This window comes from Xenopus laevis, chromosome 9_10S, assembly GCF_017654675.1.
Source record: "Xenopus laevis strain J_2021 chromosome 9_10S, Xenopus_laevis_v10.1, whole genome shotgun sequence".
Taxonomy (NCBI): Eukaryota; Metazoa; Chordata; class Amphibia; order Anura; family Pipidae; genus Xenopus; species Xenopus laevis.
In genome coordinates this window covers 323,715-348,283 of record NC_054388.1, presented here as the reverse complement: position 1 = coordinate 348,283, position 24,569 = coordinate 323,715, and the positions used below count along the sequence as shown (strand labels likewise).

Genomic DNA, 24,569 nt, shown 5'->3' with positions numbered 1-24,569 from the left:
TTAGGAACCAATCAATTATTAGCTTTAACAATCAATGCAGCAATTTGATTGGTTGCCATGACCCCCACAGTGATTATTATCACTTCATACCCTGGGACGGTGCTCCAATTAGCAGAAAACCTCACTGGCCTGGGCTATGTCAGAGTGAAGACCACACAGCAATCCTCTCTCTGCTTCTTCTTGGTGGATGCTCGTTGCCAAGGGAGCTAACACTCGCTCCATGGTGCTCACCAGGTCAGTGTAGATTTCTACTAACAGTAGCACCAGTGTGGGGTATCGGCTAAGTGATTACAATCACTGGGTAAAACCCCCCACGTGATTTCACTTTTCAGCTTCTATAACATGTGAACCTCATTTTGTGCTTGAAAACAATCCCTAGGCTTCGTTTCTCAATAGCTGCCAAGAGTTCACTGAGCATGTGCAGTGCCACTGACTCCCCACAACTGAATCATTACTGTGATACAGACAGTTTAGTCTATAAAATGTTATATTTAGCCTTACTGGGTTGTTTTTTTTTTATAGAGTTTAATTCTCCATTAAATTGGGAAATAGGAAGGGGGTTCAATGCAAGTTAGGGGTCAAACCTTGTTCCTTGTGGTTACATGTTGAACAGAGAAGGAGGATCCCGTTTCCAGGTGAGAGGTTCCAGTCCGGTACATTTCTGTCTATGCCAGGATAATAAAAGTACCAGTTAGACACATTACTCGCCTCTCTGACTCCCCATAATATTGGGCTGAAGAGCTGATTATTGAGGAAAATAAAGGGATTTCTAGCTCACTGGTAAATGTAAATACTTACTTGCTCCTTCAATCTAATGGGTGATGGTGGGGCAGGTGAATGGTTTGCTAATTCTACCTCTCTGGCTGAATGTATTTGTGTGAAATAGTTTATAAGTGACAAATTAAAGTCTCTGATTTTTGAACTTTTGTCTTTTATCTCTTCATGAGGCCCAAGATGTTGAGCAAGACTCAAGGAAAGGAGAAGAAAAACAGATGCCAGAGAGCAGAGGGCGGCACAGAAGGACAAGAGGTGGGAACCATATGAATTCTTTGCTTTGTTATAGGATTGTGGGCCAGTGATACTTGACATTCTGTTGGTGTTACAATCCTGTTGGGGGTTACAATCTGAGGCCCCGCTACATCACTGCTTCAGTTACATTGAGACCAAATGCCAGTGGCGTAACTACTCGCTGGCAGGCCCTTGTACAGGTTGGGCACCTGGGCCCCCCTGTTGGACCCTCCTCCCTATGAATCTTGCACCAGAATGCTGCTGGCGTGTGCACTGTAAAAGTCATTGCGGCTCCATGGGCCCCCGACAGGGTGTGGGCCCGGGTGCAATTGCACCCTGTGCACCCCTGGTAGTTACACCACTGTCAAATGCAGGTTCAGATGAACAGAATGGAGTTTGTGATACACGGTCCATAGCCAGACGGGGCCCTAAGAAAATTCAGGACAGATTATTGGCCCATTGACAATGCTTGGCTGGAAAGAAAGAAAAAACCCACTATATCTATATACGTAGGCATGTATCTTTATTTATAACATTTTATCCATATAAAGAAAGAAAAAAAACACTATTTCTATATACGTAGGCATGTATCTTTATTTCCAAAATTGTATCCATATTAAGAAGGCAACAACTGCACAAAAGTCACATACCTGTAACAACAAATCGATATAAATGTCTTATCAGATGTGCAAAATAACAGTAAATGGGTTTGGCTTTGGGAATACTAACAATCGACAGTATTTGTCCCTTTTCTTCATTTTCCTTCTACTTTTTATGTGTTTTTCTTTTCCACACAGATATCACACAAGCCTAATGATTCCTAAACACAGGGAGATCACTGTTTTACCTCTGTCCTGCCATTATTAGTCAAGAATAAAGAGCAGAAGCAAAAGATAGAAGTAGAAGTAGCAGTGGGCCTGATCTGCACCTTGTACAATCCTGGGTTTGTGCACACGTCTGGCCCAGTACCATAGACTGTGGGTTTGTGCCTCCGGGGCAGATCATACTGACAGGCAAGGGGGTATATACAGGGGAGGCAGGATTCTCATTGGAGGATTCCATGGGCCAATGGGAGCATTGAAATTGTATAATGCACAGAGACCATCCGTGAACTGAACTTCACTCCCCCAGACTCTGTCCTACTCTGTGTTGTGTTATTGAGACTGGAGAACCCTGTGGCTACGGTCACCTTAAAGCCTCAAAGAAACCCTGTTCAGTGCTGATAAAATTCAAACAAGGATCCCCCAATTATAAGACTTCTCTGTGTACAGCAGTTCCCTGTTGTTTGTGAATAGAGACGTCTAATGTAAAGAGTGGGGGTCAGTGTCTAAGGGCCCCCCACCCCAGTTGTGAGTTTCAATTCCTTTAAACACCAAAACCCACTGCAGCAAATACAGACAATTGTTTGAAGGTATCCAGATAAAGTTGTTTTGATGCAAGCAGACGCAGGTGATGGATTGTCTATAAAACTGCATATTCTCATCATCCTTTATTTATATAGTGGCACCATGTTAACATTCACATCAAAAGTCCACGTTCTAGTGGAGAAGCTGCTTCCCACATATGTACAATTAACATCAATAGTTCAAGTGCAATAATAATTATAATCCCTTTTTAAAATTCAGTGCACACATGAAGTATGCGTGAGAGCAAGCCTGTATGTCCAGCTTTGCTATTGGCTTTGGCGCTAACCTCTGTATCAGCCATGCAGCTGGTCAGAAGACTGGAGCAAAAGAAAGCAGACATACACCCACCCGTAAATTGCTGAGCTCTTTCTATTTTACAGTATGTGCCTATATATACTCCAATATGAACAAGGTGAAGCTATGAGCACATTTCATAAACATCCAACAATAAAAGTCATCTCTGCATAGTCCTAATCTGCAACCACGTGCTCCACAGGCATGAAGGTGCAGCCTTGAGAGATGTTTGAAAGTCCAAGTTGCCGCCTAAATTCTTCACAATTATGAGGCCAAAGTAACAGGTCAGGTCGGCATTGAGTGAAATCTGCCAGTTAGGCCAAATATTAACAGAGCTTTCCAAGAAGTGCAGCAGCTTGTTGCATGACTACAATGCTCAACAGGTCCAAACCACTGCTTCTCTACTCATTCCTCATGAAGGTCTCACTCCAAACTTGTCTCTTTCCAGTGACAACTCTTCAGTTTAAGCACATGAAACAGACTTGTTAACAGACAACCTCAGACTGGATCTCCTGAAGTGCATTAAACGGATTTCTTACTGTCTTGAGTTCAGCCTCTATGGAGTCCCTGCTCTCCAACTGCCGGCAAGGGCAATGCACAGTATAAGAAGCCAAGAGAACTAGTTCTTCAGTAACCTCAGGTGCCTCCACTTCTGATTCCTTCTTTTCAATGGTTGCCTCTTCTAATGGTTCAGACTCAATGGGCGAAGAGAGCCAAGGGTGCTTCAGGCATTGATCTGCTCGAATTCTCTTCCTACAGAAAAGAATCATTGTTCATTAGCAAAGTGTTAAACTCTGATTTTGTACCTGTTCCTATCAGTTCCTTACCTGGGATTCTTGATTAACAGGGACTTGATGAAGTCTATGGCCAGATCTGAGATTCCTTCGAAATCTTCCTGCCCATACTGAATATTGACCTGGGAAATGTTTAGGAAAGTTTCTTGTTTGGTGTCTCCCTGGAATGGTGATACCCCTGTTAGCATGACGTAGGCCAGCACCCCAACACTCCTGCAAATACAACATGAAGATGTCAGCTCCTATCATTTGTATTGAGGAGACTAATGGGTACAAACAATCTATTGTTACAATTCATTTAGGTTAGTTCCTATAATATCATGCAGTTTTGGCAAAACAAACTTACCACATATCAGTCGCGGTGCTTATTGGCTCATAGTTCAGGACTTCAGGAGCTGCAATAAATAAAACACAGTTTAAACGTTTACACAGAATTGTTTCTTTATAAAACACAAACATAACATAAAGGGGGGGGGGTATAATCGGAATCAGAATGGGGGAGAGTGTAAGTGATTCTATAGACAAGTTATTGAGAAAAGCACCAGCGTTTGGGTGATATAGATATATATATATATATATATATATATATATATATATATATATATATATATATATATCCGAATTAACGTTGTCCTTCAAAGTGAAATTATTCAAAAACCAATGATCTTAAAAGGATGAGTGAAAAACCAGAGGCCCTTCAAAGCAGCACAAGACATTCTACATTCTGTAAGTAATCATCACTCAATCCAATTACTCAACTTGCTATGTCTATGTGTTTGGTCCTTGCGAGGTAATTTGATTGGCAGCATACAACCCACCTGCCTTCACCCTTTGCTGTGACTGTTTTGTTAGCAGAAATCCTTTAGGAACTGAAACTGGATTATTTGAGCACAGGGGACACTACGCCACTGCTAACTGTAACGCATTTATTTGTTTTTGCTCAGAATGTTGGCAAGATGTGAACTATTAAAGTCAAGCAAGCACTGATATACCCCTGTGTGCCTGTGTCTTTAATGATAAAGTGCGGTTGTTTCTTTAAGAAAGTGATGGTTTGTAACCCTAGGCTTATACTTACCAACATACTCTGGGGTTCCCAGAATCTCTCTGACCTCCTTTATGGTGTCCACCTGTCTGGATAGGCCAAAGTCCACAATACGAATGTCCCCGAGGGGATTGCTACTAGTCAGCAGGATATTCTGTGGCTGAAAGAAACAGAACTTTATGTTAATATGTCAAATTCAGAAAATGAATGAGGTCCTATGAGATCCTGGCGAAGTCATTTTGGAGCTCAAGGCGATAGAACTAGTGGGTCAGGCACCCCCTCTGCTGCTCGCTGACGGAATTGCAAGACACATGCCTTGAGTATTATATTCAGCAAAAAAGCGATTCCACCCTTTCTTAACTGTATGTAGTGTATGTGCCAGTGCTGACGCTCCCGAGGGAGAGGACAAGCTTGCCCTGGTAACCCTCCTCCTCCTCCTCACACAATAGCCAAATGAATGTACCTTTAAGTCCAGATGAACAACATGGCACGTGTGTAGGTGCAGCACCCCCTGCAGAATCTGGCGGATCAGTCGGACGACATCTTTCTCGGTGAAAGCCTCGTCGTGGTCGGCCACACACTGCTCAAAGATTTCACCCCCAGCCGCACTGGCAACAGAACACATGAAGAACATTTATTACGGCTGATGTCCAACACAATACAATAATCCTGTGTCATGGATTTATCAGCCAACACATTTCCAACATCAGTAGTTTCACATGTTTGCATGGAAAGTGCCATCACCATCAGTGCCATCACCATAGTCGGCATTGCAGAAAGTGGCACCTCCTAATCTGCTTTGTTCTCATGGATGTCCTCAGACTGGGCACTGCGGAACCTTCCAGAAGGGATTATTTTTTTGACATGAATGTGCTGAAAAGTTAGGGGAACCCTGCAGCTCAATGTGACACCCCAATAATCACCCAGCCAAGTGCACAGTTATGGATCAACAAGGGGCTGCCACAAAACCTGTCCTTTTGAAGCTCCAAACAACGACTTTGTCTCCAGCGTGGGTCATGGGCTCCTCAAACACAACCAGGGACAATATTCTCACATGTTTACACGTTATTAATGGTGAGGTTCGCCTTTAAGTTAACTTTTAGTATGTTATAGAATGGCTCATTCTAAGCAAGTTTTCCGTCGGCTGTTATATATATATATATATATATATATATATATATAACAGCTTTCAAATGGGGGTCACTGACCCCATCTAAAAACAAATGCTCTGTAAGGCTACAGGTTTATCGTTAGTGTTACTTTTTATGACTCATTGTAAATGTTCTATATAATCTCTGCAGCATATTATGGCGGCGCTGTATGAATAATACTAGTAGAATGGTGCCGGTGCTCTGTAGGCTTATGCGGTTTATTAGTTTGTAATGTCAACCCAGTAGGAAAATGTCATTTCTGTGGCACATGATATTCCTGAGCGTGCACGTTCTATTCTGTGCTGAATCTGATTGCTAAGCCGATATTCCTGAGCGTGCACGTTCTAGTCTGTGCTGAATTTGATTGCTAAACCGATATTCCTGAGCGTGCACGTTCTATTCTGTGCTGAATCTGATTGCTAAACCGATATTCCCGAGCGTGCACGTTCTATTCTGTGCTGAATCTGATTGCTAAGCCGATATTCCTGAGCGTGCACGTTCTATTCTGTGCTGAATCTGATTGCTAAGCCGATATTCCTGAGCGTGCACGTTCTATTCTGTGCTGAATCTGATTGCTAGGCCGATATTCCTGAGCGTGCACGTTCTATTCTGTGCTGAATCTGATTGCTAAGTCGATATTCCTGAGCGTGCACGTTCTATTCTGTGCTGAATCTGATTGCTAAGCCGATATTCCTGAGCGTGCACGTTCTATTCTGTGCTGAATCTGATTGCTAAGCCGATATTCCTGAGCGTGCACGTTCTATTCTGTGCTGAATTTGATTGCTAAGCCGATATTCCTGAGCGTGCACGTTCTATTCTGTGCTGAATCTGATTGCTAAGCCGATATTCCTGAGCGTGCACGTTCTATTCTGTGCTGAATCTGATTGCTAAGCCGATATTCCTGAGTGTGCACGTTCTATTCTGTGCTGAATCTGATTGCTAAGCCGATATTCCTGAGCGTGCATGTTCTAGTCTGTGCTGAATTTGATTGCTAAGCCGATATTCCTGAGCGTGCACGTTCTATTCTGTGCTGAATCTGATTGCTAAACCGATATTCCTGAGCGTGCACGTTCTATTCTGTGCTGAATCTGATTGCTAGGCCGATATTCCTGAGCGTGCACGTTCTATTCTGTGCTGAATCTGATTGCTAAACCGATATTCCTGAGCGTGCACGTTCTATTCTGTGCTGAATCTGATTGCTAAGTCGATATTCCTGAGTGTGCACGTTCTATTCTGTGCTGAATCTGATTGCTAAACCGATATTCCTGAGCGTGCACGTTCTATTCTGTGCTGAATTTGATTGCTAAGCCGATATTCCTGAGCGTGCACGTTCTATTCTGTGCTGAATCTGATTGCTAAACCGATATTCCTGAGCGTGCACGTTCTATTCTGTGCTGAATCTGATTGCTAACCGATATTCCTGAGCGTGCACGTTCTATTCTGTGCTGAATCTGATTGCTAAACCGATATTCCTGAGCGTGCACGTTCTATTCTGTGCTGAATTTGATTGCTAAACCGATATTCCTGAGCGTGCACGTTCTATTCTGTGCTGAATCTGATTGCTAAGCCGATATTCCTGAGTGTGCACGTTCTATTCTGTGCTGAATTTGATTGCTAATTCGATATTCCTGAGCGTGCACGTTTTATTCTGTGCTGAATCTGATTGCTAAACCGATATTCCTGAGCGTGCACGTTCTATTCTGTGCTGAATCTGATTGCTAAGCCGATATTCCTGAGCGTGCACGTTCTATTCTGTGCTGAATCTGATTGCTAAGCCGATATTCCTGAGCGTGCACGTTCTATTCTGTGCTGAATCTGATTGCTAAGCCGATATTCCTGAGCGTGCACGTTCTATTCTGTGCTGAATCTGATTGCTAAACCGATATTCCTGAGCGTGCACGTTCTATTCTGTGCTGAATCTGATTGCTAACCGATATTCCTGAGCGTGCACGTTCTATTCTGTGCTGAATCTGATTGCTAAGCCGATATTCCTGAGTGTGCACGTTCTATTCTGTGCTGAATTTGATTGCTAAGTCGATATTCCTGAGCGTGCACGTTTTATTCTGTGCTGAATCTGATTGCTAAACCGATATTCCTGAGCGTGCACGTTCTATTCTGTGCTGAATCTGATTGCTAAGCCGATATTCCTGAGCGTGCACGTTCTATTCTGTGCTGAATCTGATTGCTAAGCCGATATTCCTGAGCGTGCACGTTCTATTCTGTGCTGAATCTGATTGCTAAGCCGATATTCCTGAGCGTGCACGTTCTATTCTGTGCTGAATCTGATTGCTAAACCGATATTCCTGAGCGTGCACGTTCTATTCTGTGCTGAATCTGATTGCTAACCGATATTCCTGAGCGTGCACGTTCCATTCTGTGCTGAATCTGATTGCTAAACCGATATTCCTGAGCGTGCACGTTCTATTCTGTGCTGAATCTGATTGCTAAATCGATATTCCTGAGCGTGCACGTTATATTCTGTGCTGAATCTGATTGCTAAACCAATATTCCTGAGCGTGCACGTTCTATTCTGTGCTGAATCTGATTGCTAAACCGATATTCCTGAGTGTGCACGTTCTATTCTGTGCTGAATTTGATTGCTAAACCGATATTCCTGAGCGTGCACGTTCTATTCTGTGCTGAATCTGATTGCTAAACCGATATTCCTGAGTGTGCACGTTCTATTCTGTGCTGAATCTGATTGCTAAGCCGATATTCCTGAGTGTGCACGTTCTATTCTGTGCTGAATCTGATTGCTAAACCGATATTCCTGAGCGTGCACGTTCTATTCTGTGCTGAATTTGATTGCTAAGCCGATATTCCTGAGCGTGCACGTTCTATTCTGTGCTGAATTTGATTGCTAAGCCGATATTCCTGAGCGTGCACGTTTTATTCTGTGCTGAATCTGATTGCTAAACCGATATTCCTGAGTGTGCACGTTCTATTCTGTGCTGAATTTGATTGCTAAGCCGATATTCCTGAGCGTGCACGTTTTATTCTGTGCTGAATCTGATTGCTAAACCGATATTCCTGAGCGTGCACGTTTTATTCTGTGCTGAATCTGATTGCTAAACCGATATTCCTGAGTGTGCACGTTCTATTCTGTGCTGAATTTGATTGCTAAGCCGATATTCCTGAGCGTGCACGTTTTATTCTGTGCTGAATCTGATTGCTAAGACGATATTCCTGAGCGTGCACGTTCTATTCTGTGCTGAATCTGATTGCTAAGCCGATATTCCTGAGCGTGCACGTTCTATTCTGTGCTGAATCTGATTGCTAAGCCGATATTCCTGAGCGTGCACGTTCTATTCTGTGCTGAATCTGATTGCTAAGACGATATTCCTGAGCGTGCACGTTCTATTCTGTGCTGAATCTGATTGCTAAGCCGATATTCCTGAGCGTGCACGTTTTATTCTGTGCTGAATCTGATTGCTAAACCGATATTCCTGAGTGTGCACGTTCTATTCTGTGCTGAATTTGATTGCTAAACCGATATTCCTGAGCGTGCACGTTTTATTCTGTGCTGAATCTGATTGCTAAACCGATATTCCTGAGCGTGCACGTTCTATTCTGTGCTGAATCTGATTGCTAAGCCGATATTCCTGAGCGTGCACGTTTTATTCTGTGCTGAATCTGATTGCTAAACCGATATTCCTGAGCGTGCACGTTCTATTCTGTGCTGAATCTGATTGCTAAACCGATATTCCTGAGTGTGCACGTTCTATTCTGTGCTGAATTTGATTGCTAAGCCGATATTCCTGAGCGTGCACGTTTTATTCTGTGCTGAATCTGATTGCTAAACCGATATTCCTGAGTGTGCACGTTCTATTCTGTGCTGAATTTGATTGCTAAGCCGATATTCCTGAGCGTGCACGTTTTATTCTGTGCTGAATCTGATTGCTAAACCGATATTCCTGAGCGTGCACGTTCTATTCTGTGCTGAATCTGATTGCTAAGCCGATATTCCTGAGCGTGCACGTTTTATTCTGTGCTGAATCTGATTGCTAAACCGATATTCCTGAGCGTGCACGTTCTATTCTGTGCTGAATCTGATTGCTAAGCCGATATTCCTGAGCGTGCACGTTTTATTCTGTGCTGAATCTGATTGCTAAACCGATATTCCTGAGTGTGCACGTTCTATTCTGTGCTGAATTTGATTGCTAAGCCGATATTCCTGAGCGTGCACGTTTTATTCTGTGCTGAATCTGATTGCTAAGCCCCACTGACAGGGAGATGATTAAACACATACAATTTCCTGTAGTCACTTCCATCTGTGCTCCCAGCTGCTCTCTCAATATCACCTTCAAATCAAATCAGAAATAAGCAAAACCTCTTTTAACTAATCTTCACTTTCTGCTGCAAATCCGGCTCAGCTGCTGCGAGTCCTGCACAGGACAGACAGACTGACATTCTGCTCAGTTTTGTGGTGAAATAAATAAAGAATGTTTATAGAATAGTGTCACTGAATGTCTGTATTTGGTGGTTGTACAGGTGCTGAGATCTCGAGGTCTGTGAGACATCCTGTGTAGAGTTTTCAGATCCCCTTATAAGGTGAAGCGAGACTCCCCAGTCCCCATTACCCCAGCGAGAGAGAGACTTGGGCAGGATGTGGGGACCTGTGAGCTCTGATGACAAACAAACCCAGAACCTTATTTAGCTTCTCAGAAAAAGGCTTGAAATCAAGTTGTGGGTGTCGTGCGGTGACAATTTCCAGGCAAAGTATCGTGAAACCTGCTGCTGTTTGTACAAATCACCTCCAAAGCTTGAGATATAAAGTCAGTGGGTGAAAAATAAAGACACAAAGTGCCCTGGTGACATCTCCAAGGTTTTCCTCTAGGTCAGGGCTGCCCAAAACGTAGATGGGGATCAGTAGATCTTTAGCTGAGGATCAGTAGATCTCAACACACTGTCAACAAATAGCTAACAGTCTAAATTACCCTTCTGTTTTATTCTTTTCATTCAGTCATTTATTCTGTTATGGCTACATAAGAAATAGTTGTTTTTTAAATATAGTAATATAAATTCTCTTGTAAAAAAATATAATATTTAAGCAGTATTTTCCACGTAACAGAATGTTACCAGTGATATTATGGATGTAGAAATAGATCATAACGGGACAACATCACTAAAAGCAGACCCCACATTAGTAGAGTACGGGCACTCCTGCTCTAGGTGCAACTCTCTAATCTCTACCACTAATAGATGGGCACTGCCATTGTTGACAAATGGTCTTTATTAAGACGTGAGGCTTTTTGGATTTGGCAACTTAAAACAATTTTTCCCAAGGGCCTCAATGAGAATTTTAGTGTGTGTGGATCTGTTTTAAAATGGTTCACCGCTATTGCTCCTCATTCAGGACACACAAGGCTGGTTCTCCAGAGGTTGCTAGAAACAAGGTAACCCTAAATGCCTCCCAATGGCCCCCCGTGCATCAAAATAGGTAATAGATGCTCCCCATGTGCCAAATCATTGCAAATATGTACAAGCAGGAGACGTCATACTCACAATTCTTTCAGAGACACTTACTATTCCATGACGAGGATGATCTCGTTGTTGGTCTCGTACACCTCATGAAGATCCACCACGTACGGGGAAAACCTGGCCATTTCGAGGATGGCGATTTCGTTGATGATGTTGCTGCGACAATCCTCGCCTTTTCTACGTTTCCTCAAAAACTTGGCGGCGTATTCCTTGCCACTGCCCAGTTCCACACATTTCCTGACCACCGCAAACTTCCCCCTATGGACAACAAAATTAATTTGTTTTATTCAGCCCCCCGTGTGGCGAGAGCAGAGCGAAAACCAACCCCTACACAGGCCGTAGCCTCGACCTGTTCCCATGAGGAACCTTGTGTCGGCTCCGGCTGATTTCAAGTGAAAATGCAAAGTCTCACATTTCTTTGCCGAAATCAGTAAAGATTGGGACCTCTATCATGACTACAAGGGAGTGAATGGACTTTCCATCCCTGAGCCATAGGCGTGTGCCACAGTCTCACTCACATGGGCAGAACTTTGTCTCTCAGCCACTTTCTCTTCCCATTTTCTGCCAGACACTTTGGTGCCACAAATCTGCATTGCAAAACAATGGCTGAAATTCTACAATTCCCATAACACCACACTTAGACTGACATCTACATTGGAAACGCAGTCAACTTGCTGCCATTGTGTCCCATGAAGCTAAAAATGTACAAATAGAGACCTTAGGGTGAAGACACATAGAGCTACTAGTAGCAGCTGGTATTAGGTATTAATTATGTATTAGTATTACTAGTAGCAGCTACTTATCACAGCTACTAAAATAGACAATTCTGATAATTTACTGATAACTGTCTCTTGTGTGTGTTTTAGCAGAGGCAATTCTCAGTATTGTCTATGGCAGGGTATTTTGTAGCCACAATAAGTAGCTGCTACTAGTAACTCTGTGTACCTTCACCCTTACGGCAGAGACACACGTGGAGATTCGGCGAGATCAGTCGCCCGGCAACAAATTGCCTCTTCTTCAGGCAAATCTAAATCGCCAACAGGATGGCTTTCGGAGCGCTTTGTTTTCTGAAGCCGCCTGAGGTTTCCTTGTGAGGCAACTTCGGGCGACTAATCTCCCCGAATCTCCACGTGTGTCTCTGCCCTTAGAGTTGTGTCACACAGGGGGAGAGATTAAATATAAAAATGTTCCTGCCTCCTGCCACCTAATAGTTTAATTGCTGGTCATTGCTGGACACTCTCTTTTGTCACACCAAGTTGTAATATGTGTCTCATTATTGCACCTAAAGTTGCCCTGCCCTGAGCAATGTTCCCTCTAAGCTGCACAAGTTACCAAACCAACACACACGCATCATTTTGCCTGTTGAAAGACACCTCTGTCCTTACAAGTGAAGTTTAAGGTTAAAAGATGCCATCTGTGAGCAGCTCACACGTCCATGCCAACGAGCAAATGGCCCAAAAATATTTACCACCTGTAACGGGTTCCACAGGGATCTGCTGACCTTGAATGTCAAAGTCAAGTTGAAGTGCAGAGCTACACAATGTTAGGGACAATGTAACAAACACACAAACTGCCTCTCACACAATGAGGAAAGTTTAAACATTATAGATTCGCTGGTTTTCATTGTTTATTTTCATTTTTCGTTTATTATCCTTCCTGTTCTGCTTCTTTCCAGCCTGCAACTAAAAATGCCATCTGGTTGTCGGGGGTCACTGACCCCACAAATCAAACACAGCTTGTGGAGCTTCCCATTCAAGTGAAGAGGAATAGAGCTGGAGGAATGTGGTAAGGTTTGATTTCTGCTACAAGTAGAGAAGATCAGAATGTTATTTGTGTGTATAAGTCAAATGGTTCCTTAGTAAAGTTACCATCAGAAATCTATAGAAGTCACCAATGATTGTGCTGGAAAGATGATGAGAAATGAATGAGTAGCACTCGCATGTCTTACAGTAATCCAATATTGGCGCCTGTTTGTGGTGACTCCTATTAGGATAATGGCACACGGTGTCAAATCAAAACCTATGGTTTCATTATCAGGGGGTAAATGCTGGTTTGACATTAACTTCTCAGTCCATGGGAAAATTCTGTAGAGATTTGTGGGATTGAGAACAGTGATAATTAAGTTGATGTTTTCAGATTTGTGCCGCTCAGTAAAATCTAGTTTTTAGTGTCTTTTCTCTTTCAAGAGCTTAGAAGGTGAGTTTACTGTGAGGAGGGTAAGGAGGTCATTTTCGTAAGATATTAGTGAATGCCAGACTGTCTCTTGTTTGTCCACTAGTTCTCTAGAAAGACAAACACTGCCTTCAATGTGTTGGACTAATGGAGGGACTTTGCCCCAAAGTGACTAAAACAGATTAGGCGCCAGTAAATCTTATTCTGTGTCAATAAATCTCTGGTTTTCTCTCTGGCATCAAAGATCTGATTGTATGACAAGGATGAATTGCAATGATAAGTCATTTATAGCAAATATTTATTCTCTTCTTGGTCTGGCAATGTTGAAAGTGATGTATGGTCAGGGGAATATGACGAGCAGAATAACACTCTCCATACAAGGTCATCAAATAACTGCACTTGATTTGGGGACAATGGGTTGAGTTGGGGACATTGGGTTGAGTTGGGGACATTTGGTTGAGTTGGGGACAATGGGTTGAGTTGGGGATAATGGGATGAGTTGGGGATAATGGGATTAGTTGGAGATAATGGGATGAGTTGGGGATAATGGGTTGAGTTGGGAATAATGGGTTGAGTTGGGGACAATGGGTTGAGTTGGGGATAATGGGTTGAGTTGGGGACAATGGGATGAGTTGGGGATAATGGGTTGAGTTGGGGATAATGGGTTGAGTTGGGGACAATGGGTTGAGTTGGGGACAATGGGTTGAGTTGGGGACAATGGGATGAGTTGGGGATAATGGGTTGAGTTGGGGACAATGGGTTGAGTTGGGGATAATGGGTTGAGTTGGGGATAATGGGTTGAGTTGGGGACAATGGGTTGAGTTGGGGACAATGGGATGAGTTGGGGATAATGGGATGAGTTGGAGATAATGGGTTGAGTTGGAGATAATGGGTTGAGTTGGGGATAATGGGTTGAGTTGGGGAGAATGGGTTGAGTTGGGGAGAATGGGTTGAGTTGGGGATATTGGGTTGAGTTGGGGATAATGGGTTGAGTTGGGGATAATGGGATGAGTTGGGGATAATGGGTTGATTGGGGATAATGGGATGAGTTGGAGATCATGGGTTGAGTTGGGGATAATGGGTTGATCAGATTGTTTAGCCGAGGGGGTGACGGGGCCCAATGACTTCTGATTACATAACTGCCTTGAAGTCAACAACAGTATAAAAGCAACCTGTAACATTCTGAATTTGCTTTACCGCAGTGCTGTGAATGCAACTTCCTGCAGTGTCCCCAAGCAGTCCCAGCAAGCAAGTGTCATTGTTAAAACTAACAACCACAAAATAGTGACACATTCACAATATATTCTTGCCGCTGCCTAGCTGGTACAGTTACCCCTGGTTTGGCCACTACCTGCACTTTAGTGGCAGCTGCACAAATGTACACGATGCACAGGAGAACAAAGGAACGGAGAAGACGGAATATAGTCTGGGAATTTGGAGCCGGCCTGTCTCACTGGCTTCACACCCCCCATTTTGTTCCAGTGCCATTAATATATGACCCAGTCCTATCATTTGGATCATGGTTTCTCAGATGCCAGAGCAAGCGATGATCAGAAATGTGTGTGTGTTGTGTGTGTGTAGCAGCTGTGTTGTGTGCGTCTACACTGTGCTTTAGACATTCTGAACCTTTATGGCGACAGGATTTCCTGTTACAAATATACTGAGCGAACGTTTTAACCTGATCCTCACGCGACCAGCACTCCAACCAGACTCTCTTACGATTATTTAGTTCAATGCTGCTGCAATGCGTGTCTGAGCCTTATATTCTTTCTGAACAAGCCCTAGACTGTGGTACAGGTGTAGATCTGTTATCTGGAAACCCTTTATCCAGAAAGCTCAGAATTACAGAAAGCCACAGTCTCCTATACTCTCCATTTTAATCAAATAATTCACATATTTAAAAAAGATTTCCCTTTTCTGTGTAATATTAAAACAGTAGGTTGTACTTGATCCCAACTAAGATATAATTAATCCTTATTGGAAGCAAAACCAGCCTATTCGGTTAATTTACGGTTTACATGATTTTCTAGTAGACTTTAGGTATGAAGATCCAAATTACGGAAAGATTCATTATCCAGAAACCCCAAGGTTCTGATCATTCTGGATAACAGGTCCCATACCTGTATATGTCAACTCAAATGCAATGAAGGTACTAGGCTGCATGTCACTGCTTGTAACCAATGAAGAACTGGGCCGACCCAATGGTTCTGGTGCAACAAGGAAGGAATGAAGGAGCCGAGATCAACCCTCATGGGGCATTGGCAATATATTTTATTTAACCTCATTTGATTCCCAGCATTCTGTTAGGCTGGAGGAGTGATCCTTATCTAAATGATTCATTATTGCTTTAGCGCCTGGAAAGTAAAAGGAATGGAGTCATTATTGGCTTTTGTTTCTTATCTGCTCTACTCTCTTTGTGTTAACAATTCACCCCTGGGCATTGTAGGGGGTAAACGTAGCAGTTCTAGCCCTCCCATTGGTTGAATAATGGCAGTGGTGAATAGATCAGCCCCAATGAGCTGCTTTTATACCAAAGTGACAGCTGAGGTGACTTTGGAGATATTTATATTTTTTAAATATAACTTGGTGACTTATTTACATTGGTTATTTGTTTCACCTCTTTCTTGTTTTGGAGCTGGGGGGCTACTAACGCCCAGCATGTGGCCACCAGTACAACTGCCCGTTTCTGTGGCCCTCTGGTTATGTTTTTATTGTGAAAGAGGGCTGCTCGGGCCCCAATGGGCCAAGTTACTGTTCTAAGTGGGACCATTCTGTGCAACTTCATAGAAACCAGTTAAAACCATCAATACATTCATTGCTAATTATCATGGAGCTTGTAGAATTGATATTAATCTCATTTAAAGGGACATTATGGCAACTCTAATTTTTTTTTTTGGTTCAAGTGAGATTTATTGATTGCAAATAGTTGAACAGATAATGCCACAGCTCAGTTCAAATGATAAGGAATATTACCCAATACGCAGATTGGGTCTAGACATTTTTACAAGCACAGAAGTTTGACCAAAAAGATAAATACATGACGGTCATATGCATTGTGCCTCACAACTGTGAGTCCCCAGCTTATTGAAAAAGTAAGAGTTTTTGTTAGGAAATAGATATTTCTAACACTGATACTTACATCTTTATTGACAATGAAAAAATCTATTGGCAAATTCAGGATGGGAGCAGTAGCCCATAGTTATACCTGGAGATGGTTCGTACCAGAAAAAGTTTAGCGCTAGCTTGTACCACCGGATTGACAGACTTTAACTATAACATACTTTAGCCAATTCCTACCGACCCCCTAGGCTTTCTCAAACTTGCTCCAGAATCCATAGTTGCCAAATAGTTGTGTTAGTTTTAGTAGAACCCTTTCTCCTGGCAATCAGATCCTCCATTTTTTGTAATTCCTGAACCGACTTTAGCCACATCTGGTAAGAAGGAGGGTCAGGGGCTTTCCAGTGCTGGGCAATGAGATGGCAACTCTAATTTAGATGTACAAGGCAGAGTTTTCCTACATTAAAGGGCTCTTTCTTTGATCTGGAGGAGTAGATGAAGGAAAGATCCCGGCACCGAATGTTTTTAGGTTGTAGAATCACTTGCCTTGAGGAAACCACTTTTCCCATATAAAGTGAGATCTATGAATTCAGAAATAAAGCCAATGTTTTTCTAATAGTGCTAAAGCCAATGTTTTTCTAATAGTGCTCTCATCCAGTTGTTCTATTTCAAAACAAACAAACAAGCAGGGTGTCTCTTTAACTCCGTGGGGGAGGCAAGTTCCAGCAGGAGGCCACGTCCTGATAATTGCCCCAGACTGATACCCCCTGTGCTTTTCTCTTCTCCTGTTTGATGTGCAGAATCTCTATATATACAAATGTCTGTATTTCATGATAAGGCAGATAATTTCCTAGGTCAAGAAGGGTTTAGCCCACATATCTCCAATCTCTTTCATCCAACAGCTCTGATAAAAGCTCTTCTTCTGTCGCCACTTCAGTGCCTTGTTTAACTTTGCTTTTTAAACGAGCTTCTTCAGCATTTAAAGAAACAGTAGAAGTCCCAGTGTTAAGGCCCCCATACACGGGTCGATAAAAACTGCAGACAGACCGAGTCAGTAGCTTATTGGCCCGTGTGGGGGGCAATCCGATGGGCTTCCCCGATCAATATCTGGCCGAAAGTCAGACTGATCTCGATCGGGCAGGTTAAAAAATCCCATCGGATCGCGGACACATCTGTGCGTCTATGCAACCGCCCGTATCGGATCCATTATGATCCAATCATTGGGCGCTAGGGCCCACGATCAGTTCAGCCCGATCGAGCAGATCTCTACGTCTATGGACACCTTTATAGGGTCCCGTAAAAATGTTGTGGGGCCCAGTAAAATTCTAATTCTGTTTAATAGCCATCATAGGCATGTGATAAAACTGAATCACTATTTATAAGAATATTAACTGTTTTACAGTTAGTCATGGGTTTTTGTATAAGTTTCATTCTTCCCTATTCTCAACTGCAGACTGTCTATGAAACACATAAAAGAGCCTACTACAGCCTAAACTCATAACCCTAATACAGCAGGCTGTTATAACCCTTATTATATATAGTTTCCTTCTACAGATCTTATTATCCAAGGCTAGATATGACGGAGAGCATTAAAAGAGACACAAATACTGATCTCTCCTTCAGCTCTGACGTGTGTGACCTCACAAAGGCTGATTGGATTCAAATCAATGGAGCAGGGGAACTGAGCAGATCTGCTTCTCTCAGCCAGACAATAGCCAGAGCCAACAGTCTGTGTGCCCGTAGCCTAAGGACCCACTTTCACCACCATGACTTGGTTGAAAAGATCATTTAAAAGCAATATGTTGTGTTGGCTCTATGTAGAAGTGTCAGCAGCTACAAGTATGGGATGCAAGGAGCTTAGAAGACTTGGAATTGTACCAAACATCAATCTAATTAAAGGCCACCAGTAGCGATATGCGAATTTGACCCATTTCGCCCAAAGATTTGTGAAACGGCAAAAAATTTCCCAAATGCATTTTTTTATCACCCATTGTTATCTTTTTTCTTGCAGAGAAACCATTTCTCTCATCACTAGCCACCAGCTGTTGTAGCTCAGAAACTGGATTTTAAGACCTTTAGACATTTAGATTACTAGAGTCTGTTCTGTAGACTTAACTAAACTAAAGACAAACTGGGGGAACTGGGAGGACCCCTTTCAGGCAGGTCTGGACTGCGATTTAAAATAGGCCTGGTCAGTTACAACTTTTGGGCTACTTCTTAAAGAATCTTTTTTCCCAGTGAAAAATATACACCATGAAGAGCGAGGCAGATACAAGAAAGAACAGGAACAGTGATCAGTTAGATCAGTGATCCCCAACCAGTGGCTCTGGTACAACATGTTGTTCACAGTGGCCTAAAAGCAGGTGCTTATTTTTGGATTTCCAGCTTGAAGGCAAGTTTTAGTTGTATAATAAACCAGGTGTCCTGCCTCTTGTAGACTGCAAGTCCATATAGGGGCTACCAAACAGCCAATCACAGTACATATATGGCACCCCAGGAACTTAATGCATGCTTATGTCGCTCCCCAACGGTTAAAATAAGGTTGGAGACCCCTGGGTTAGACTCTATGGGAAGAAGAGCAAACGCCATTCATTAACACACCCAACTATGTTGAGAACAGATGTTATGGGCCCATTGGCTATGTCCTCATAATATTTCTAAGAGGTTCCTCTTACACATGAAATACCCACAACTAATGAATATCTGCATTTCTTTAAACATGGACCCTGGGGAAACCAAAAAATGTTAAACAAGGAAACTGAGCCCTGGGGGTAAGAGAAGAGAAGAATTGTATTAGAATAACATTCTACATTTCCCTGGGGAGCAGAAGGGCAGCTGCATTAGAGAAAGTCAATGTTAGAAGCAACTCACACTGACTGGCCCAGGACTTTGTTTTCCTTGTGTCTGTGTGAATTAAACTCACTGCATCACATATAACAAGGCAAAAGCTACGGCTCATTAATACGTCTCAGTTAATGCAACAGAAATGGCAGTGAGAAGGAGCAGGTAACTTGGGCAAATTGGCAATTTAGCGTTGCTGTCTACTGTGCTGGGTCCTATCTCTGGCATAACTACAGTGGGGACCCAAATATTCCACACCATTGGGCTCCAAGAAGATACAATAACACGATCTTCTACCAGATTGCACAATGGTTGAAGTGGGGTTCTGGGCAGGGAAGAGGGGGTCTGGGTGCAATTTTTCCACCCGGGCCAGTTGGGGGTATAGCTTCACTTCTGGGTCCTAAGTTTGATTCATGTTGGGAAGGAGGATACTTCAACCTAGTCCAACCATTTTAAACCAAAAGTTGGTCCATGTGTGATGCCTTATAAATCTACTTTGATTTATACCAATAGTTTATTTATTAACTGGCTAAAAAAAAAACCTCTGTTTACATTTGCTTTTTGTGTTTTTAAATTGAAGTTCACAAAAGAATGCTGCAGTGTTTCGTTATCCCACTGCCAAAATGTCTTAATACTTTTTTCTAAAGTTATTTTAAGACAACGCTTTCAATAAAGGGGACTAAAACATCGGGAGAGCACAGGGTCTGTTTTGGATAATAAACAGGAAAAAAAGGGTCAAAGAGTCACGGCCTCTGGAATTCCAGTCCACCAGTTCCCAGTGGAATGTTGTGCAGTGGAAAGGTATTCACGTGCCTCACGCTACTCCCGGAGCACAAATTGAAGCTTTTCACCCACAGTCATGAATGATGAACCATGTAAATCACTCCCTGTGTCCCTTATGTCCTTGGGCCTTCACATTGGAGGGTTCAGCTCACTCAAACCTCTCTGGTTTCTCCATGCAGAACAGGCCAAGATGGCACTACCAGTGTGTTTATCCAGCACCTAAGCCTGCAACCCTTGGCACCCAAATGGGCACCTTCAATCCACCCATGCATGGTCACCATTAGCTCTTATTGGTCTGGACCTTGGCCACATCCTCACTGTTGACCCCCTACATGGAGCTTCAGTGGGTGCAAGAGGATATTGTTGACGTTCTAAACAGAGAACGCAATTGATTAGGCAACTGGCGTTTTCACACGTTCAAAGTAAACAGTGAATGGCTGAGCTGGAATATGTCGATTTGGTGTCACTTCAGAAGATACTGGCCACCCGCCACTTCATGCTTTGGTGTGAATGACACACATAATTAACCCTTGTCATTCACCCGTGTCCCTACCACTCATGCTTGTGCTTTTATAGGGCAGGTAATGACTTAAAGATAAAAGGTTAATATACATATCAAACAGAACACCATCAGGGGATTTCTCATACCAGAAAGCGACAATCTGATGGATAGATGGACGGACACAGACAGCAAGTGAAAGGTCCATTTCTTGTAGCTGTATGAGAGTTTCAGTTGCACCTCTTCCTGACTTGTATCAATTGCTTGCCCCAAGTTATCACTACTCTGCCTAACCTCAGATTTATCCGTCTCCAGTAATGGAATATAGTTGCCCATAATAAGCAGATCACTTGCTAGAGACTTTAGTCTGTGTAATGTCATCATTGCACCAAAAGTCTCCATTTGTGCTCCAGCTTTACATTTCATTTGTGGATCTGGTGGCAGAATATATGAACAAGAACACTATGATCATCATGGTTTCTACTTGTATCGTTAAACATGGCATTAATTCGTGTTCATATTTGCATTTTGGTATCCAAGTTACATTTCCTATGTCTTGGTTTGAGTTAGAGCAAACCATTTTTCCTTGTGGAGTTTCATTGGGATCCAACTGGCTCACACTTTATTTGCGACAATAGGAATGACTGTATCTTGTGGCATCTCCAATGACCTGTTTATTCCTTCTAATCAGTCAAACTGCTGCACATGCACCATTATGATACTAAATAATACTAAATAATACCCGGCAGACTGGCCTGTTGCCTGATTCTAGGAAAAGTCCCCAAAATAAAGTTCATCTAAGGGCCCAGCTCTGTATTGTACAGGATTAAACACTGTGTAACTTGTCGGCTCTATATAAATAAATGATGATGATTTAAAGGTAAACCCTAGAGCGATGACATCCTTTCCTTGTGACATTCTATGCTAAGTTTTCTATTCACCTGTCGTTAAAAGTTTTTTTTATCTAGTTAAAGACTTGGCTGAATCCAACGAGTGACACCGGGGTGCCGACAAATAAAGACTGTCTATTATCAGAACCCAGTTGGACAAAGAGTCTAATGAAGGCCAAGAGCTTGAGTAAACAGCGTCTAATGATTGCTAATGATCTGGGGCAAATGCACACACACACAGCAGGTATGTGAAACATCTCCCAGCGCTGCACCCTATTCCCTGCACCCTATTCCCTGCACCCTATTCCCAGGGACACCAATGTTAACCCTTTGGAACAATCTGCAGACACTTTTACTGGCTGTCTCTTCCAAAGCTATTCACAATTCCCCAGGCACATATTTCTACCCAGAAAGCCCCCAGAAATACTCTCTTGCCCCATTATATATGTGTATGAAATCATATTATATCTGGATTTTTCTTGCAAGTAATAATTTACAATCTAGAAGGAGAAAAGGAAGTTCACACAACATTTTACAGATTTATAGTAAAACCAAAACATTTTGTATAGGGATGCACTGAATCCAGGATTCGGTTCGGGATTCGGCCTTTTTCAGCAGGATTCGGATTCGGACGAATCCTTCTGCCAGGCCAAACCGAATCCTAATTTGGATATACAAATTAGGGGTGGGGAGGTAAATTGCATGACTTTTTGTCACAAAACAAGGAAGTAAAAAATGTTTTCCCCTTCCCACCCGTAATTTGCATATGCAAATTTGGATTCAGTTCAGTATTTGGCCGAATCTTTCACCAAGCATTCGGGGGTTCGGCCAAATCCAAAAAAGTGGATTCGGTGCATCCCCAATTTTGTATATTAAGTTTAAATGTATATATATCTCTGATCAGTGAAGCCGTACGTTTATATCATAATGAGACGGTTTATCAGTGATACATTAAGGGGTGGCTGCTTTTAACGTGACATTGTGGATCCCGAGTGTGGCAATTGGAGCAGTGCATTCGTGGCTCAGGTAACTGTCACTCAATAGAGCGCCAGTCAGTGATGGGCGCATGGTGCCTAAAAATGTTTGGTTGTCCCTTAAGGGGGCATGCTACACTATATACCCCACAGAAAACAATGGCACCAACTGTACCCCAGTTAAAAGCAGCCACTACTTACTGAATACATTACTTCTATCCTCTTTATTCTTCTGTCCATTCAGTCTGGCTGATTGCTACAGCAATTGGCACCCACTGGAGGACACATGGGAGTGGGAAAGTTGTCAGGGTTAGTAAAGCAAGCGGGTAACTTAAGGTCGGTTGTAGCAAAGACAATAAGAGTCTGATCAAGTCCATGCCCCTTCCTTACCTGCCCAACTCCTTGCCCAACAGTCTGTAGCTGCTCAGGAACGGATCTTCCCTGGGAACCGTCTGGGTGCGACTGACCAGGCAGCTCTTTGCCATTATCCCCGATGTCTCCCTAAAATGCCAAACGACACGCGGCTTCTTCTTCTTCTTCTTCTGGGAAAATACACTTTGCCAATAAATGGGTAGAAACTTGTCATTCAGATTACAAAAACAATAAGATCCAGGAAATGCAGATACAAAATAACTCTGCACAACAAAAGTAAAGTTCTTTCAGTCTATAGAAAACCGTATGTTATTGTCGGTGTGGGTGAAAGAGTGAATTTGCCAGGAGCACATGTTGCAGAGTTGCAGAGTTGCAGTTGCAGAGTTGCAGTTGCAGAGTTGCAGGTTCTGATGCAGCCGGTCCCTGGAGCTGCTGTTAAAGCTCTTGCTGTGACTTCCTTTCCCACAGCTGCTGCTTCTTCCTCTGTATATTCAGTATATTCTGTATATGTTCTGTATATGTTCTGTATATGTTCTGTATATAGAGCCTAGGGGGATATGAAGGGGCAGAGCGTTGTCTTTTGCAGGCAAATAGGTGTGAGTGGGAAGAAGCAGGAATACTGTGTGTGGCAGAGCTTCCCAATTGAGCTGCTTTCCCTCTGACTGAGACTGTAGTCTGTGCTGCACAAACTCGTTTGCAATGAGGACAGAGTGTGGGGGCGGGGCTAAAGCCAGCTGACAGGCAGAACTGGCTGCTAGAGATGAATTATGAGCTGGCTGCTAGCAACTACTGCCAGTTACAGGCGGATTTTTAATGAAGGATTGGGGAGGCCGAGTCTCCCCTGAACAAGTAGGGACATATTTCCTATAAAGGAGGAAGGTGACATGAAACTCAATATGTTGTTGGTTTGTGTGTGAGAGAGACACCACAACATGTATGTGACACAACCTGTCAGTGAGTGACACTGTGGGGCACATTTACCTAGGGTCCAATATCGAGGGTTAATTAACCCTCGATATTCGAATGCCGAATTAAAAAACTTCGAATATCAAAGTCGAAGGATTTAGCACAATTCGATCAAAGAATTATCCTTCGATCAGAAAAACCTTGGAAAGCCTATGGGGACCTTCCCCATAGGCTAACATTGGCCTCGGTAAGTTGTAGGTGGCGAACTAGGGGGTCGAAGAAATTTTTAAAGAGACAGTACTTCGATTATCAAATGGTTGAATATTCAAACGATTTTTAGTTTGAATCTTTCGAAGGTCGTAGTCGAAGGTTGAAGTAGCCAATTCGATGGTCGAAGTAGTCAAATAAACCATTCGAAAATCACATTTTTTTTCCCTCTATTTTCCTCTATTCCTTCACTCAAGCTTAGTGAATGGGCCCCTGTGTGTCCAAGAGACTGGGGACAAATGACTTTTTCATCCTATACAAGTTTCATTGAGTGTGTAAGCCTAATTGTGTAATTTGTAAAATATATAAAGAGAGCAAATATATTGTCTGAGGAGGGTGTGAAACTCTTTGGTGTCCAAGCCACGCCAGTGAGGAAGCCATTTCTGCAGCCAGTTCATCAAGGTTTTCTTTTAGACTCTATTAATAACAATGGAAGTCTACGTGACTGGTTGAAGGATCATTTAAAGGCAAAGGATTGGGGGCATGAGCTCTGTAGTGTCCGGCCCTGGGCATTAATCTGTGTGTTGTCTGCCCTTGTACCAAAAAGATTGGCAGAAAGTGGTGCTGTTATTAAAAAAATGGGGTCATGTCTTCAGCCTGGTAATTACAGGACTGTAAGTTGAATAGTTGTG

At 42.8% G+C, this 24,569-nt stretch overlaps 1 protein-coding gene across 2 annotated transcripts; it reads right to left on the bottom strand.

Annotated features, from left to right (window-relative positions):
• Positions 1 to 1,514: 1,514 nt before the first annotated feature.
• Positions 1,515 to 23,246, bottom strand: LOC100037118 (uncharacterized). Of its 2 annotated transcripts, none has more exon segments than NM_001097828.1 (7): positions 1,515 to 3,461; positions 3,536 to 3,715; positions 3,849 to 3,897; positions 4,578 to 4,704; positions 5,008 to 5,152; positions 11,222 to 11,434; positions 22,783 to 23,246. In NM_001097828.1, coding segments are annotated over 7 exon segments (1,077 nt in total). In that variant the 5' UTR covers positions 22,878 to 23,246; the 3' UTR covers positions 1,515 to 3,193.
• Between the last annotated feature and the right edge of the window lie 1,323 nt (positions 23,247 to 24,569).